The sequence below is a fragment of the Pleurodeles waltl genome, chromosome 5 (genome assembly GCF_031143425.1).
Source record: "Pleurodeles waltl isolate 20211129_DDA chromosome 5, aPleWal1.hap1.20221129, whole genome shotgun sequence".
Taxonomy (NCBI): Eukaryota; Metazoa; Chordata; class Amphibia; order Caudata; family Salamandridae; genus Pleurodeles; species Pleurodeles waltl.
In genome coordinates, this window is record NC_090444.1 from 1,717,810,900 (window position 1) to 1,717,830,341 (window position 19,442).

General features: G+C 40.9%; 1 protein-coding gene and 1 pseudogene across 1 annotated transcript in view; both read right to left on the bottom strand.

Annotated features, from left to right (window-relative positions):
- Positions 1-14,714, bottom strand: part of MEP1A (meprin A subunit alpha) — a 119,292-nt gene extending 104,578 nt beyond the window's left edge. The window contains exons 1-6 of the mRNA XM_069236073.1: positions 14,626-14,714; positions 14,517-14,541; positions 14,378-14,431; positions 12,772-12,812; positions 12,597-12,672; positions 1,214-1,331 (exon numbers count right to left, since the gene is read on the bottom strand). Coding sequence (XP_069092174.1) covers positions 1,214-1,331; positions 12,597-12,672; positions 12,772-12,812; positions 14,378-14,431; positions 14,517-14,541; positions 14,626-14,694 — 383 coding nt within the window. The 5' untranslated portion in view covers positions 14,695-14,714. The remainder of the gene's footprint in view (positions 1-1,213; positions 1,332-12,596; positions 12,673-12,771; positions 12,813-14,377; positions 14,432-14,516; positions 14,542-14,625) is intronic.
- On the bottom strand, positions 3,293-5,256 carry LOC138295200 (cilia- and flagella-associated protein 53-like; annotated as a pseudogene).
- Positions 14,715-19,442: the final 4,728 nt, after the last annotated feature.

Below are 19,442 nucleotides of genomic sequence, written 5' to 3' on the forward strand. Positions count from 1 at the left end.
AAGAAGTGCAGGTCAGTGAAACTGTTGGAAGCTAGGAAGAGATGGGACTGGGGCTTGTCACATTTTAAGACAGGTGGGAAATTTGCTTATATCAAAAGAGATGTTGATGAGATTCACCCAGTATTGGGCCAGAGGAGAGTTCATGTCCATAGCCATAGAGGCACATTTGGGATTGAAAATGGGGTTAAAGGTTCTCAGATTAGGAATAATGTTGACTAGGCCATTCTGAGAAATCTCTTTAAGTTTGACCAGACATTTGTTTTAGAGCGAGTTTAAATGAAGTTCGGTGATTCTGACTTAAATAAGGAGTAAAGTTTTCTGCATTTGGTGGCCAACCCAGTGACAATGTAGCAGGGCTTGTTGACAATGTCAAAGTGTTTTCGGTTGAGTTTTAATTGAACTTTGATGGAGAAAAATTAGCATAAGAACATGTTATTCTACAATTTCCTAGCTGAGTGAATTTCTGCCAATGACTATACAAAAAGGGTTTGACAGAAATTACTTTCTGTGGTACTCTCAATGTTGAGAACTCATTGTGTTACAATACTGACTTCTTAGTCTTCATTAATTTTCCTTTTAAGGTTTCATTGAAGTAAGAGGAAGGGAATTTATTTCCTGCAGTTAGAGAAGAGGAGCAGACTAGAGGAACACATGCTGCAAAAGTGGTTGATTTGTTTAGTGATATGGGCCCAGGCCTACATTTGTTTTAGTTGACCAATCATCTTGTTTTTGGCAAACAAAAAGGTAAAATGTATTTGGTAGTGACCTGACTAATTCACTGTCATGGGGCCATCCGTAGAGAAAAGGGCATCTTTGAAATTATGAAGGCCTCTTCCACTGTTGTGTCACATTATTGTAAAACAAGGAAGGCAGACAACTGGGAAACAGTGAAGTTGTTGGGAGGTCAAAGTCAACTCTGAAAATGTTATTTGTGGCCTTGATGTGCTCCATAGTTAATCCACAAAGGTAACATTGATGCTGGTAGGACGATAGATGATGTTAAGCTTGGCTGGGATAGGGTCAATGAAGTAAAGTTCCAGTATGAAGAATTAAAAAGTTGAGGAAGGTAGACTTTGAATGCATTTGTACTTAATGGCAATTTTCTGATTTACTATAAAACTGCCATCATTCTTACCTTCTTGGTAGAGGTGAATGGAACCCAGCATAGCAAACTGACATTAGTATAATTGTCTAATCTCATTATAAGACTTACCCACTGCCCTTTTGAAAAGTGATGAATGTTGGCTCTCCTTCGTATGGTTTAAAATCTACACATGACTTTAAGCGGTACATTTCGAAGGCCTTAAGTATGACTCCTTTAGCATTAAGATCTGTAAAACACAATAGATTTGTATTAAGAAACCTTATTAAGCTGCTCACTGCTTTCAAAAGTGAAGATAAAGCGGAATCGTCTTAGAAAACAGAAAAACTATTGTCGTATTCTGGATTAAACTGAGCCATATTGCAATAGTTGAAATGCAATAAAACAAACCACATACAAGATTGTTTGCATGCCAATTGAGGGCTCCAGCAAATAAAAACTAACCATTTGTTAGTCACTGCACATGGCATTTATAAAACTAATTCTCTAAGGGCCACCACTGTAACATGTTTGTAGTCTTTACTCAGTCATTTAACCACAGGCATGAAAATCATGGCTGCAAAAGGCACAGAAACACCAAATCACATCATACATAGCTTTACAGTTCATTAATCCTGGCTCAGCAAGAAGTAAGTACTTAACAAGCACTGGCAAAGTCAATAGGACTAGTCTAAAATATTTTAAACTACTGCTGCAGTGAAAAGAAACAAAAACTATTGCTTCCTGTATACAATACTATTATGAGATAAATATCGTACTGTATGATGTTGAACTTCCCCAGATGTTTTGCTTTCACCCTCCTTTTTTCTGAACCCGTTTTTCTTGGTCTTTCAGACTCTGTGCTCTTTACCACTGCTAACCAGTACTAAAGTATTTGTGTTCTCGCCTTATAACATGGTAGAATTGGACCCAACCAATTGGAACATTAATCTACCTGTAAGCTCCAAGTAAAGTAGTAGATGGCTTTTCGAGCAGAAACCGGACCCTTCCCTTCCCAGCGCCTTGAGACCCTACCGGGTGAGTAGTGTGCTTAAGAAATTATTTGATTGATTGATTGATTGATTGATTGATTGTACTACACATACTCAAGGCCTTTAAATTAAATCCTACTAGTGGGCCTGCTGCACTGATTGTGCCACCCTTTTAAGTAGCCTTTTAAGCATGTCTCAGGACTGCCATGGCAGCCTGTGTGCGCAGTTCAAACTACTGTTTTGACCTAGCAAAATAAAAATTATGCCAGGCCTAAACTGTCCTTTTTAATATGTATAGATCACCTCTAGAGTATGCCCTAAACAGCATGTAGAGCACGGTACAGTATTTTTAGAAAGCTGGCCATGTACTTTTAAGTTTTGCATGTCGTGGTAGTGAAAATGTTTTTCACTACTGCAAGGTATACCACTCCTTTAGGGTAATATTGAGTTACTTTGTTATATTTAATAACTGACAACTTTCAACTGGGAGCAAGTAAGACTGGTGTCTAAAGAATTGTAATTTAGAGCCATCAAAAAATTGTATGGATGGATTTTCAGTTTAAGTCACAATCCTGAAAATGCCACTTTTAGAAAGTTGGCATTTTCTTACCCCAACCATTTGGTGCCTGCAGTCATATCCTGGGTCATCTGACTAGGTGAATTTTTCATGATTTTCTTCAAAGAGATGTAATCAGTTTTATTGCATTAAAACAACATTGCATTACAGTTTAAAAGTCCTCACACTTGTGTTCTGAGTTCACCATTGATTCATTTGTCAATGTTCAATGCTGGCGGACTTAAGACATGTGAGGTATTTAATATTGATTTGTTAAAGATTGCCCCACTACTAAAGTGAGATTACCTTGTTACTATTGTTCTCATGTACAGCCTATGGTGGCATGAAAAGAATGGTCTTCCTCCAAAATAATGGGCAAAACGAACATAGTTCTTCAAAACTGGAATTTGAAAAATGTTAAGGAAGCAAAAGTAACATCAAGAATGGATGACAAAGGGAATGATACAGACAGAAATAAGGAAAGTTGAAACACAGTTAAGCACTAATCAATTTTAAGAATACCATTGGTGCAAAATCAAAGTGAAGAACATTCAACTGCTCAAATGTTAGCATGGTCCATTTACACTTAATTGTAGTTCAGTCTTAAAGTATCATACAATCACGTTAGTGTAGCTAAATGGGAACTCTTACCCTCATAAGCAGTTATTTGGGACTCCAAATCTGTGATTTCCTCAAAGGGTGCACATTTATCTGGCTCACATACGACCTTGACAGAATTTCCTTCAGTTTCTTCTATCTATCTCAGCTTGAAGCCTGGCTTTAAATTCCTAGCACTCCTCTTCAGTCTCCATTTCATTGCATTGCTTATGATATGCTACCTGACATAGAAGCTGATCCTTATATTCCTTAGCCTGTTACTTGCCTGGTAAAGTTCTTTCCAGTTCTAGCTGTTTGTGCCCTTCAATTGCCTTCTGTAAGAGTTCTTGGTCACAGGCAAGTTCTTCCAATTTGCCTGCATTTCTTGCCAATTTTTCACATATTTGTAGATGTTGGATGACATCTAGCATTAAACAATCCAGGTTCTGCAATTTGGCATCAATCAATTTGTTCATTTTTTTCTCCTATTGTTTATTCTCTTCTATCTGCTTGGCTACGTGGCCTTAATAGATCTGCTTCTCCTTGTGCATTTCCTCTTTGTTCATTTCCAAGAGTTTCATCCTGTGTGTCCTGAAGTAGCTGGTCCAAGCACTTCAAGTCAAGAGTGTGTTCTTCCTGTTGCCCTTGTGCAAGGCTTTTTATCTTCAAGCGCAGAGTACTATCAAGCATGTTCCTTGTCGCCTGCTGCTTCTGTCATTTTTGTCTCTGAGCACATTCTGCTTCCATCTACTGGTTCTCTGTAGCTGCCATCTGGAGATGCAATACGTCAAGCATGCCTCTATTCTGCTCTTTCTTCTTCTTTTTCCTTTAGCAGTTGGTCTTTTTCCTTGAGCTCGGCATAAAGGTCATGTTCTTCCTTCTGTTAATTTTGTAGTTGTTCCTTGATACGCATTTGGATCAGTCTTTCTGTACACACTTGATGTTCATTATTCCGAAACAGTAGGGAACGTAGCTCCTCACACTGTTCTCTGAATTGTTGAACTTTTTTTTCTGCAACTAATGCTAGTCTTTCACTTTCCCTTCAAATATTTAGCTCATTCCAGCATCTTTGTAAGTTTTTCCAGTGCGTTCTCTTCTATTGCCTTAATCTCTCTAGTATGTTCTCTTTCTTCACTTTCCAGCATTTCTCTAAGTCTCTCTCTCCGCTCTTCATTCCCCATTTTGTGCGCTGGCAGTTGGTCTTTGTGTATTGCTCCGAGACAGTGAGACAAAGATGGAATAGGTGTTGGCAGGAAGGGTCATCTTTGACTTAATGAAGGAAAGGTACTGTCATCTACCATGCTTGCACATCACAAAGCCTTTCCACAAGCACACTCACAAAGAGTTTGACACTTGTGACAAACTGGGGCCAAGGCAGCAGGAAATTCCAAGCATCTCTGGGGGTATAATCCTCCACTTATCCTACTTCAAAGCTGACACCAGGTATACATATTTGACCCTCAGACCCAGCTCCTCAGTACAAAAAAATAAGGATGTCCTGATGAACGTCCGCTCGAGCCACGCTCTACTTGCTGAGAAAGAAAACTGGATCTGCATCCTTCATCCCAGGCTGGAGTCACCCCAATGGTCAGCTAACTGACCTCCTATTCTGAGCAACAGGGACATAACAAGCTCCAGATCCCTTCCTGCATCTGCCCAGCTGACCTGCTGCCTGGTCCTGCAACTGGACTGGCAATAGAGCTGTTTGAGCTGTGCTGGGCTCTGCTGGGGAGAGTTCCAGATCCCCAAGAGGTACTCTTCAGCTCCAGGACAATTGAAGTGGCTTCAGTTGAGCTCTCGCTCCAAGAAACAGAGAAATCCTAAAGTTTTGGGTTCTTTGAGACCATGAACCAGCGTATTTATGCCAAGAGCTTGCCGCCGGCGTCGCCATCAATGTTCACCTCTGGTGAACCTGACTTTTCGCTCCCCCAGCGACCACCAGCGATGCCTAGCAACGTAAGATCTGCATTTCGAGCTACAGCATTGACAGCCCACTGTGAATGCCAATGAGAATTTCCAGCAATGACCATCCATGACCCCCAACAGAATCTTTGCACTTCAGCAACGACAATCCATGATGTCCGTACTGCTCTTGGAAACACAGCAACAACCATCCCCAATGCTTTGCCTGCTTCTCACGGTCCCCTTCACAGCAAACTTAACTCTTTGCCCTGGACTTTTGAATTTAACTCTTTCAGTGAGACTAACCGGGTGCCTGTATCCAACCTATGCTCCATCGAAAGTGGCCTGATCTTGTGACTGTCACCCTGTCTCGCACAACCAGGTTACCGTGAGTGTGGCTATGTGCTTTTAGGCACTAGACTTACCTCAACTCCTTCGGTGCCAGGCCTTTTCCCCCTCAGGTGGAAGGTCTTTTTTGGGGGTATTTGGGGCTATTTGCCCTTAGGCCCTCATAACTTTCTGTCCACATAAGCTACCCATGCCAATATTTGCGTCCTTTTTTCCAACATCCTATGGATTCTAGAGGTACTCAGAATTTGTAGGTTACCCTTGAGGAGACCTAGAAATCAGTCAAAATACAGCTAAAATTTTGCTTTAAAAAAAAAAACGGGAAAAAATGCTGCAGAAGAAAGCATGTGTTTTTTCCCCTGAAAACGGCATCAACAAAGGTGCTACAATCACCATCTTCCCAGCTTTCAGGAACAGGCAGACTTGAATTAGAAAACCAAAGTTTTCAACACAATGTTGGCATTTTACTGGGACATACCCCATTTTTATGGGCAAGCACAAATCGCTCCATCCCATGCTGTAATCTCTCTTTGGGCTTCTAAACACGCCCATGTCACGTCAGTCACCTTCATTGATTTGTGGGCTTGCCTTTTAAAATCCGCTTGCTTTCATTTGTGAAAGGCATGCATACGTCATGCCTTTCCCGGTGTTTAGCCTACCTACACAGCACCGGTAAACTACTGAAACCATTCAAGGCTCGATGTTCTCAGCATGGTTTCCAGACTACTTAATCTTTTTATTTTCCACGCAGCGTGATCGCGCTGGGGTTTACATAGCGCAATAGCGCTTGGTTTTTCCGTTTTCAATTTCAGCGTGATCGCGATGCATTTTACACAGCGCGATCACGCTGTGTTTTTTTTCTTGTAATTTGTGTGGCAAGAAAAGTCCAGTTAGGAGTTTACAACGCTAATAGCTCTAACTCGAGCAAATGCGAGACCCCTTGCATTGCAAATGCTTGTTATTACTGTTTGTGCTTTCAGCCTCCTTTCAGTTAGTTCCAGAAATGGGTGTAAAACCAATGCTGGATCCTGCACAGCTAAACATTTCTGAAAAGTAGATAAAATTCTGAATTCAGCAAGGGGTCATTTGTTTAATCCTTCAAGGTTTTCCTACAGAAAGTAACAGTTAAAATGAAACAATTTTGAAAATGAGGTGAAAAAAAGATCCATTTCTGTCCACGTTTTCTTCTATTACATTTTTCCAGCTATGACAGATTTTTTAAAGCAATATACCGTTACGTCTGCTGGACTCTTCTGGTCGTGGGGAAATATAGGGCTTGTAGGTTCATCAAGAACCCAGGGTATCCAGAGCCAATAAATGAGCTGCACCTTGCAATGGGTTTTCATTGTATACTGGATATACAGCAATTCATTTGGTGAAATATAAAAAGTGAAAAACAGGTATCAAGAAAACTTTTGTACTTCCACTATGGGCACAAGATAAGGTGTTGAGAAGCAGTGGTTATTTGCATATCCCCAAATTCCGGGGGCCCCATACTGGCATGTGAATTACAGGGCATTTCTCAAATAGACGTCTTTTTTTACACACTGTCTTACATTTGGAAGGAAAAAATTTAGAGAAAGACAAGGGGTAATAACACTTGATCTTCTATTCTGTGTTCCCCCAAGTCTCCCAATAAAAATGGTACCTCACTTGTGTTGGTAGGCCTAATACCTGCGACAGGAAACACAACATGGACACATCACATTTTTACATTGAAATCTGACATGTTTTTTGGGAAGTGCCTAGCTGTGGATTTTGACCTCTAGCTCAGCCGGCATCTAGGGAAACCTACCAAACCTGTGCATTTTTCAAAACTAGACAACTTGGGAAATCCAAGATGGGGTGACGTGTGGGGCTCTCACCAGCTTCTGTTACCCAGAATCCTTAGCAAACCTCAACATTTGGCAAAAAAACACTTTTTCCTCACATTTCGGTGATGGAAAGTTCTGGAATCTGAGAGATGCCACAAATTTCCTTTCACCCAGCATTTTTCCAAGTCTCCCGATAAAAATGGTATCTCACTTGTGTGGGTAGGCCTAGTGCCCGCAACAGGAAATGCCCCAAAACACAACATGGACACATCACATTTTCCAAAAGAAAATTGACCTGTTTTTTGCAAAGTGCCTAGCTGTGGATTTTGGCCTTTAGCTAAAAGAAATCAAATTTTTCCCATATTTCTGTGTAGGCTCACTGCATCGGCACAAATTTCCTGCCACCCAACGTTACCCTCAGTCTCCTGATAAAAATGATACCTCACTTGTGTAGGTGGGCCAAGTGCGAAAGGGAAGAGCCAAAAACATGTTGAAATTGCAGGGGAGTGTGTCTAAAAGGGCAGTTTGAGAAAAAATATTTTAGGCTGACAAGTGGGGCAGAATTTTTATTGGTATAGATGCGACAATGCTGGGTGGTAGGAATTTTGTGGATTCCTGAAGATTCCGGAAGGATCCATCATAAAAATGTGGGGAAAATGTGTGATTTCAAGCAAAGTTGGAGGTTTGCAGGGCATTGTGGTTAGGAAAATGGTTCTGGGTACATGTGAAGCACACCACCCTGGACTAACCCAGATGTTTAGTTTTCAGATGTGCCTAGGTCTTGTAGATTTTTCTTCATGGCAGTGTCCCAAAGTCCAAAATGTGCAGCCCTCACCATTCCAAGTGGAACGATTTTGAGAGTTAGACAAGCTCTCATGGCCCAAATGTAAAACCAAAACCCAAAATAATCAAACGTCCTATTGCTTGCCATGGGAATAAGATCTTTTAGTGAGTGGGGGAGAGCTGAAAGACTGTTACCCACTTTAGTTGGGGTGGGGGCATAACCATGCCCACACTGGTTGGTAGCCACCAACCCACTTTTTTTTTTTTTTAATTCCCTGGCATCTATTAGGCATTCTGCCCCCCGGGGAGTGGATCGGGAGTAATTACCCCATCTGCCCACGGGTGGGCAGATAAACTTTGTCCCCATTTATTTGGGGTGGGGTTATGGTCATACCCCCACCCTCTTTTTTAAAAAAAAACAATTCTTCCCTGGTCTCTGCTGGGCTTTCTGCCCCCCTGGGGGGCAGATGGGCTTTCCAGAAATAGGCCGATCTGCCCCCAAGGGGGTCAGAAATGGCCAACAGTAATATGACCCCATGGGGAGCGACCCTTGCCCAAGGGGCTGCTCCCCAAAACAAGACACACACACACCAATCCATGGTGCCTAAGTGGTTTCCGCCCCCATGGGGGCAGATCGGCCTAATTAAAATAGGCAGATCTGCCCTCAGGGAGGGCAGAAAAGGCCTAATAATAAATTGCCCCCATGGGGAGCAGCCCTGGCCAAAGGGGCCGCTCCCCTTATATGTAAACCCACTTAAACAGACACTGACACAAAATCCCTGGTGTCTAGAGGGCATATCTGCAGTCCAATTGCTTCACGATTGGGCTGCAGAAATGCTCAAAGAGACATGTAAGGAAAGGAAAGGCCTTTCCTTTCCTTTCATGTCTCTGTGCCGCCCTCACCCCCTGATTGGAAGAGAAATGCAAACATTTCTCTTCCAATCATGCTGGAAGCTGAGCTTCCAGCAGGATGGGGGCGGCTTCTGATGAGGTCAGTGTGCGATCGCGCGCTGATGTCATGAGACATCAATGGGGGGTGGGGGTGGAAGGGGAATCGATTCCTCTTCCATCCCTGCCATGGGGGGCTGGGGGGAGGATCATAAGGCACAGTGCTCCCTCCATGAGCCAGTCCCAGGACATAATGGTTACGTCCTCAGCGCCTCAGTGCTGCAGCCAAGGATGTAACCGTTACGTCCATGGCGACCAAAGAGTTAAATCATTGAAATTGCATATCTCCGGTCATACTGATTGGATTTTCATCATTTTGGTCTCAAATCATTTTTATACATTTTACCTTATTTTTCTATGTTGGTGTGGTATTTTTCCTGTGTTATTTCCACTTTATTACTGTTTGAAGTGCTTCATAAATGCTTTACACATTGCCTTTGAGTTAAGTCTAACTGCTTCCGTGCCATTCTAATAGAGGGTTAAGCACAAGTTAATTTGGAGTTGCTTGTGAATTCACTTCAACAGAAATTGTTGTTACTGGTTGAGCAGGGTTTCACCCCCCTCAATCAGTAACCCAATTGCTTATGTATGATGACTCAGTGTTCTTATGAGATGTAAATAGACCCCCATGTATTGCAATGCAGGCCCTCCGGAGGCAGAATGATGCCAATAGTATGAGGTGAGATACAAGTACTTATTTGAGTGGGGTCAAAACCCATTCTATATATATTTTGAAGCATTGGTAACAACAGGTCTTAGAGACAGTTGCTGTCAGCTGTACCTACATATGTACACCCTCTGCATTACATTTATATAACTATTTCCACACGATTGCTCTAAAACAGGGAACTCTACAAATAACTCATATCTAAACTGTTCTTTTGTGATTTTTACATGAACAAATATATTGTGAATGAACAAAAACTCATGCAAGAGAGCAACCATGTTGAACTATGTTCCCTATGGAATACATACACCTCTTACAGCTAATAGGGTATAGGCATTTGCAGCAACTATTGGGCCTCAGTGTAATACCAGAAAAACTATGGCATGCTATTTAGGGACACACCTTCAACAGAGAACTAGCCCTAGGAGGGATGTCCTCATAGGTTGCCTGCTTTTACATTAAACCAGTCTATTCAAGGATGGGGCTGTGTTCTCATCCCCTAGCATTGCTCCCGGGCATTCTTGCACAGATTGGCATTGATGGTTTGCATGCATGCACTTGCAGAGCATCACAAATGGAAGGCCATGTTGTTTAGTTGATCCACATATATATAGTATATTTCTTGCCCCTACTCAATAGTATTTAAAAGGCACGTGGAAGTGAATAAAAGTACTCTTTTCACACCTGCACTCTTCCTTTTTGGCTGTGTGCCGGCACTGTGGTCTAAGAACATGCCCACGTTCTTCTTTCTGCAAGCAAGCCTTAACTGAACTGTGGAAGAATTGACAACAGCATCAAAATGTGCTGCTCCATGATCGCCACAATTTGGATCCAATATTGACGCTGCATCCCCTTCTTCCTAGCAGAATGTATAAAACTACCCTCTAATGTCTGGGCCGTAATCTCACTGTGTCAAGTCTGGAGAGAGCACAAGCCCTTCAGTACTGGTTAGCAGTGATAAGGTGCACAGAGTCCTAATGCTAGCAAAAACGAAATTCAGAAAACAGGAGAGGTGAAGGCAAACAGACAAGACCACACCAAGAATGAATGACATGTCTAACATGAAACTCATGCACCTCAATTATTGTCACCCTTCCAATACAAAATACCATCCTTATATATACTTCTAAACTTTCCCTACTTTGTATCTGTGTTATACAGTGCAGCACATAGGCAAAGTTTAAAGGTCTTGAGAAAAAAAACTATTCTCCTACTTTGCTACTGTCACAAAGAGGCGTATTTTGGGGCTCAAAGCCCTGTGTACTTGGGATGCCCCCTAAAGTAACACACAGGTAGTTTAGTTTTACAGCTGTACAACCATACTCAAATGCTGCACACCAACTGGGGTCTCATCAATCAGTGAGAAAGTGATCCACATAAATGAAAAAAAGATTGTGATTTTATTATGTTAATATATTTGCTCACTGTAAAGTCAATAAAATAGGATTATTGAGAAAATATTAAGAGAGATAGAGGCTTGGAGTCAGGATTAGAGGGTGGGCAGTGCACCCCACTAAACCCTAAAGCTAAAAGTGCCCTACAAAGGGTAATTAGCACCAGAGAGAGAACGCAGCCCAGTTTCAGCCAATTAAATATCTTGATTTTCCAGACTCTACCTATCCCTTCCTCCATTTATATTCTGGCCCAAGCATGTGAGGGCAATGTCCTAATCAATGATTGCAAACATGTATTAATGTGTAACTGCAGGTTATCGCCCATACGATAAACCTTTGTGAAATAGTCGACGTAGCAACAGTAAAACTTAGGCCTTACTCTACAATAAAGCATTATTTGCTACAGCACAAAGCTTTAATGCATCAACTGTGCTTGAGGTCGCTCGAACTCCTGCAAGCAGTAGCAGGCCGCTGTGGCCACCCATTCTTCTCTGGTCATTAAGGAATGTTTGACATAAAATCTCCCCTCAAAGCCCAATAATGCTATTGGGCAGCAACTATTAGGGTCATCCTTTAAGCTCTTTCTCGACAAGGCAACTAAAAGGCTCGCTTGCCAAGATCCACTGTGGCGCTAAGCCATCACAGTGGGGCAGGTCAGTTGCCCAAGCGTCCTATTTGTGAACAGTCATCAGATTTCCATTGGGACATGGGTTTGAAGGTCTTAGCCAAGAAACCATTTGCCTGATATCCTTCCGTGATCAAAGTATGGATGTCGATGACCACCTCATTGCTCTGTACCAGTCACACTCTCTCTTTATAACCGCACACTTGGAGGGTCTTACTAGATGACATTTAAATAAATTATAAGCTGCTCAATGTAGAAAACATTGAGGCCACATGGCCATGGGAACCAAACAGAGTAGAATGCAATGGAACATTGGCATATGGCAGGGGCCATCATAGGTTCAGGGGAACTAGATCCAGGCCACAGTGCCAGGCCGATGACTTTGCAAAACAGCTTCATTCCGATTAATTATGCACGAATATAGTTTCTGTGGGTATGTTGGAGAAAGGGCATGGATCCTCCCTCCTGGCCCTTTGTTGGACCTACGTCAGACACGTGACGACTGATTCTTGCTACAGTAGTCCAGACTCCTCCATACTCTTCATTGTTTTATTCAGATCACAAGTTAGTGTCTCCTGGCACCCAGTCCTCAGAGTCACTCTCCTCTTTATGTAGACTTCTTGAGACAGCTCAAACTGGAGAGTGGCACCAGAAGGAGGTATTTCAGCTTACAAACAGAGCCATAATCTCTTCAGTGTTTAAAGTCTTTCTATGGAATGTCAGTGCAAGCACTTAATTATATTTGCAATTATCGAGGCAATAAAAGAACAAATTGTTGGGGGTTGTGCACACTTTTCATTTTGCCTCCAAAGATTAGGAGCCCACTATTGTTAAATATTATTTTTAACAACATAATTTTCCAGAAAGCATAAAGCATAAGTTATCTTACCCAGACTGTCGGTCAGTATATAAGGGATGGGGAAAGTCCATCTGTAGCTCTCGTTCCTCAGACCATTGCGCTCAGACTGTTCAAGGAAGGGAGAGGTTACAAAACTATGACCAATGTAGAGAAGCACCTCACTTCACTCTCAGAGAAGATTTTTAGAAGGGTCACCTGTACTCACCGGCATTACGATATCACCTTGAAACAGACGCTGTCCAAAAGCTGCAAGACAAAAATAGAAATATGCCTGTAAATCATGATGTATTATGTGTTAAACAATGAAAGCCTGGCTGTTGCAAGATCTCAAGCCCTGATGTGCCTGATATCAGACCATGAGGTATCCCTCTTTGGTACATCTCTGTCTTATAGCTATGTTATCTCTAAACACTCAATATTGATAGTTTGTCTATTTTACTGTTTTCTTTGGTAGGAACAGCGAGGTCGCTGTGCTTAATGTGAGCCAGTGGTTTCCAGTGCTTGGCAGTGATACTTAAAGGTCAGCACCGGCACTTATGACAGTCTGCCACATGGTGGCGCTGTCTGCCTAATTAGGGATGAGCACAACAGCAGCTGTTTATTAATTGAACTTACATGAACAATGACTAATATCGCCACCCAAACCCAGAGCCTTGCACTAAGACAGCTGAGGAGGTTAATGCACTTGCTACAGAGATCTTTGTGTAGTCGGCTGGTCGCAAGTTTGACTCCTCATGAAACAGTTTAGAGAGTAAATATGGAGCCTGCCTGGCGCTGAGGGTAGCCCGAAGATCCTAACATTACGTCCTCGTGTAATAATAGGCTTGTTGCAAAGGACGCTGTATCACCACCAGATAACGGCGGCAATCCTGGCGAAATAGCTTGGTGAATCAACCACCTGCTTTAAACATCTGCATGTAACCTGCAAGGCACACGTTTGAATCCTTGCAGGTTTAACTCAACCACTCCTTCTTCTGGGGTAGATGTCACTTAATTAGACATCTCTTAGCAACTATTACTACATAATAGAGGCAGCATATTGCGTTGTCTCGACGCCAAGTGGCAATTTAATATACCGATAGATAACGCCACACTTATAGTGCAGGATGTAAATTGCATATTCAAATATCATTTAATGCAAACAGTTGAATGTAACTATTGCGCATAGAAGGGGAACCACCTGGCAGCTTTTTCGTGTCAGGACCATGTGAGCCGCTGCAGCGACACGAGTGCCTGGCACTTGCAGTGTGTACTCTGCCCAGTGGGCATGTGGAAGGGGGCGAGGGGGCATGGGGAATGGCCGCTATTCTCTCTCTCTCCCTACCCCCATCCACCCAATACCGTACTCGACTGCATATGACTCCAGTCAAGAATTCATTTAGTTCGCATTTTCTGGGAAGGGGTCTAATTGCAGGAAAGCTAGACTCGGACCAGTCCCCAAACTCAGCAGCCAATCAGGGGAAGCAGAGATACACCCTTCATTTCACTTCACGTACTGACCGAGGGAATAAGGAACTGCAAAATTTGCTGCGAGATGGCGGTTGGTGTTTAAGACATCCAAGGAAAATAACGTCCATTAAATGCACATTATATATAAGCAGTACTAGGTTGCTGAGTTTATGTGCGTAATTTTACTTATATATTTCTATCCTTACATACTTATATCCTTATTTACTTGTATACGTATGTATGTACACATATATATTATATACATATACACACACATATACACTTATGTATTTCTATATATTTCTATATTTTATTTCTATCACACAGTAGAAACTATGTTATTTGCACTTAATAAAACTCACCACTATTTATTTCAGGGATATCTTCTCGTAATTCACCCGCATCTGCTTCATATTCTTAAAAAAAATTGAAGAATATTAATATCGCGTTAAATAGAAATATATGTTAGAAGAGACTTTCAATTGATCACTCACTGCTTACCTTTTAGTAAGGGCTGTCGTTTAACCTTAAAGAAAGAAAAATATATGATTTTAAATTATTGGTAGAAAATTATTACTGCCAAAATCTCACTTCAGGAAAAAAAGCTTACCGAAAATGCTTCCGATTTTACGAATATTAAAATTAGAAAAAGGAACGGTAAAACCCCAGAAGAGAACATGGCTGCTGCAGGGACAGATGAGCAGGTATCTGTTTTTACATGTATATTTATAATGTGCACTTTGAACTGTTTTCCAGAAATAAGCCAATCAACGGAGAGAAACGAGCTGCAATTTGACAAGGAAAAAGCGTGTCAGACTGCTGAGCACATTACTTTATCAATATCCCAAGTCCATTGCTTATGAAATCAGTGTCATAGACAGTGCTTTACGGGCCATAGTACAAGGATGGATGTGCCCCCATCCCCCGGCTGCTGCTTGAATTGTAAAATACAGTAATAATCAGAGATCACTGGGCCCCACAAGCCTCTGGGCCCAGGTGCCACTGCACCCTCTGCGCCAGTGGAAGCCACGCCCCTGGATGAAATATTCCAGAAGCCCTGGCAGCTCGAGGTAACATGCAGTTGTCTCAATTCTGACAGATAGTCCAGCATTACATATACCACAGGCACATTACTTTGAGCTTACGCTCTTTTATTTGTTAAAGGGATGCTGAGCAGAAATTGATTAAATGCATTTATTCAATTATCTTTACAGAACTGGAAATGGAGGTAGACTTCCTTGCTGTTCCTCAGAGTGAAACTTCACAGGGGTGATAAAATATTCTGATAACAAAAATATTGCTGGCCTCTAAAATTTAACAATGTTCTATAACCCCTTCCCTTGACATGATAATACAATTACACCCCTCCTGCTTGGGGCTTAGCGATGCATCTCTTGGATCAGCCTTGTTTTGAACGTCCATCTTTAGTCAATATCCCATTAGCTTAGCCGAATATTGGGTGGTTACGAAACGTATCTATTCTGTCCACGAGGTGCACACTGCCTGTTGGTTCTGTAAAGACTGAGCCTTCTTCGGGCAGTTACTTCAGCTCCAAGAAACCATTTGTTGTATGTGCTCTCTATAAGTTATAGTAAGATAGCATAACATAATAAAGACCTACTAGAATAACATATCCCGAAGTTTGCAATAAAGTATTTGGGATATCATAGATTGCTTCTTGTTTATTGAACTAGTTATCTACAGTAAAGGATATTTTTTTAACTTTTTCATTTTTCACCATTAAGCAACATAGACATGTATGGGCTCTTCATAAGAGACCAAACCCAGTTTGCAGTTACTAGTTTTTAGGGTCGAGCGCGCAAGCGCTCTGGCCTTGTTGTAATCTCTCTGTGGGCCTTTAACCACGCCCATGTCACGACCACCAGTTTCCTTGGCTTGTGGGCTTGCCTTTTAAGATTTGCTTGATTTAATTTGTGAAAGGCATGCATAAATCATGCCTTTTCAAGTGTTTAGCCCTCCTCGAGAACACCGCTAAACTACTGAAAACTTACAAAGCTCCATATCTTCTGCATGGCTTCTGGACTACTTTTTCTTTTTATTTCATACTCAGCGCGATCTCGCTGGGCAATAGTCGAGCGCATTGCATGACATCAACCCTGTTACATAGATAATTGCATAACTGCTGATAAGTTTGACTGGGAGCAAACTTCTGTTTCCTTTTGTGTGCTCCCTCATGATCATGCTCATGGTGTGGTGCTTTAAATCGGCTTGCTTATGTAAAACTGTATTACTTTTCATTTTCAATTTATGTGGCAAGAAAATTACGGTTAGAACTTTACAATGCTAATAGCTCTAAGTCGAACAAATGAGAGACCCATTGCATTGCAAATGCTTGTTTTAATAATGCCTTTTAGGAATGTAGATTTTCTATGGTATGTGAAGGACTATGGAGATGTTTCGGATAATCTAACACATTTTAAATTTTATCAAATCCGCTGTATTAATATTGACTTGTATAAAGCATATCTTTGATTCTTAATGTATTTATCTGATTATGGCAGTGATGCAGTAAAAGCAATATGAATATTGAATTCAAAATAGAAGAACACAAAATGTGGCATGATGGGGTTTTTTGTTAGCTAAATACACAGTTCTGCTCTGGTCACTGATCTGCTGCTCAAAACCCCGATTCTCCTCCAACTGCTGGCATCTCCTGATCCAATTTGTTTGTTGCCCTCCTTCCCAAATCTCCTCCAGTGCACCCAGTGTTTCACTGTTTTATGCCTTTGGACAAGATGCACTCTGTGACCTACTGCCTGTGTGTATGTATATGTGTAACAGTAGCTGTATAGCGCAAATCTAGGTGCAGAGCAATGGAGCACTGAACAATACTGTTCAACTAGTTTTCTAAGGGTTTGATTAGGGTACCGGTCTCATGTGTGTCATAGTTGCTTTTTCAAGAGCTGAGTTTTCATTTCCCTTTGCAATTACATGGAGATATGGAGTGTTCTGACATTACTGGGGATGTCATATCATATCCTGTGTGTGGAGACTGAGAGGGCCTGTCTAATGAGGCTTCAAATAGAAAATCATTAAATTAACTGTTAGTGCAGAACACGCTGTTTGAATAATGTAAAAGCTTTTCTGCTTTACTACTGAGTCCCAGGCAATGAACCTGTGAGGTGTAGTATGAGAAAGGGAGAAGTTGTAATCAAAATATTTAACAAATCTCAAACATATCAATGGCATTTTATATGAGTCAATGATAAGAGTTTGAAGACGGTGTAGTATTTGTATTATAAATTCTCTTCGTTTCTCAAATTTATTGATATTATCAGACATTCTATATCAAAGTTAAACAGAACAATGCATAAATTGCATTCCATACAATTTAATTTTCCTAGTCTGATCTAGAGAATGGCTTGGTGAAAGGGGTTAATCAATTAGCTAGAACAACCCATAAAGAGTTCATAAGTCAAAGACGGAAATCTTTTAGAAACCCAGAAGAGTTTTAGAGCAAATAAGTTTCAGGCAAAAAGTCTTGGATTGAATCTAAGTTACAAAATTAAAGCAGCTCAAAGTGTGTTTGAGTAGCATGTCAGAGAGAGTCTGCAAGAAATCGCAGAGTATCAGAATTGGGAGTAGGATTGCTGCTGAATGAGCCCAAGCCTCTAAGGCTCAAAGCTTCCCAAAGGTTTCTCACTGTTTTACAAAGTCTTCTCACACTAATCTAGGAACACCTATTTGATAATCGCACAATTTTGAAACTTGTATCTTCTTTTTTTGTCTCCACCACTGGTTGTGCAATCAAACTTCAATGACTAAATGGGAACAGGACAAAGTCCATCAACTAATCTATCTAAACAAAGCAGCTAAGAAACATTGTATTTATTTTGTTCTATTGTTGCAACTAAACTATCTACTGGATGCCGATTCCCACCATTTCAAGAAACAAGAGAGACAATATTCATGATTAGTGTAATGCATATGTGCAATTCAAATTTAATTTCCCATACACTCTTTTCTATCCAGCTTATTCATAAAGACGCAGCTTTTTGTGATATTACTATCATTTTTTACTCATTATTTGAACTTGTGAAGGTTAAAAAGAATATGTTTTACAGCATGGCTGGTTGTTAAGAGTTTCTAAACAAGTTTTAGCAGTTATTCAATATACATTCTTAACTTAGGTCACTAATGAGAAATCAAATAAAATATGTGCTTGATTGTACATTCTTCAACTAAAGCCTACAGATTGTTGTTGGTTTGTGCTTTCAGCTGCTGGGATAGCACAGAAAGGAAAATAAGTGCATTTCTTTCTTGTCTTCAGGCCTACATGTTATTTCTACACGTTTAATTCTGCACAATATTGTGTTGATTAAAAATCACTGTTCCATAACCGAGCAAGTTTTATGCTTGTCCTCTTTATTGTATATTTACAGGAGCACAGCATTTAATCTGCTTCATCACTCAACTGCAAACAACCTTTTTAAATTCCAACAAACATTCCTGTTCTAACTTAGACCCTAGCACACATTTTCCAGCTTAAATGTATACACACACCAATACATCTCCACATCCATGAGTAACGAAGAAAGAAACAAGAACAAAAAACAAGAAAATAATCATGAACTATTAACAATAAGACAACTAACAAAACAGCAGCTGCTCACACCATCACTGCTTCATAAAAAACAACAGCTAACAAACAACAACAACAATTCATACAAAGAATTAAGATTTAACAATGTTCAATTAATCTACAAGGTTTCTTGTGTGATCTCGCAGATTTTCTAGTTACTGCACAAACCATTATTTGTATTCAATTAAGCTCAGTTTTATCTTGTCATAATTCATCAGGCAAAATTAGACTATGAGCATTACAATCGTTCTTGTGATTACTGTTGTTGTTCACTTATAATTTTTTTTAATGAAAAATATTCCTGGTGGTTGACCTCACCTCATTTTGTTTAGAAATAATTGTACCAAGTATATTTGTAAATGATAATGGCACAGGATGGGACATAGTACTAGATGTTCTTGTTTGGCACTGTTTAGCAAGAAGTAGATCTACAATTTGATATTCCTGTGTTTACGTATGTCTTCTTCTATCAGTACATTTCTTCATTTTCTTTTTTGCCATTTAGGGTCTGATTAAGATGCAGCAGTATCACTGCCAATCCACCGCCGCCATGGACTCGTAAACACCATCACGTCGACAGTGTTCCATCTGCCGTATTTAGAGGTATTGCTTCTGAGCCATATGCCGCCACAATGGAGCGCTCTACCTAGCCGCTAGGCTGGGGGGTACCTGCTGACCCCATTTAGGTGTTACAGTCTTTCAGGCGGTGTACTGCTGGTGGATTGCTGATGGAGGGAGACGGTCTCTGGACCCAATAGACATCGTACAATGGCAGTGGCTATAGAAATGGAGGTAAGTGGCACTCACACACTGTACCTTCACCA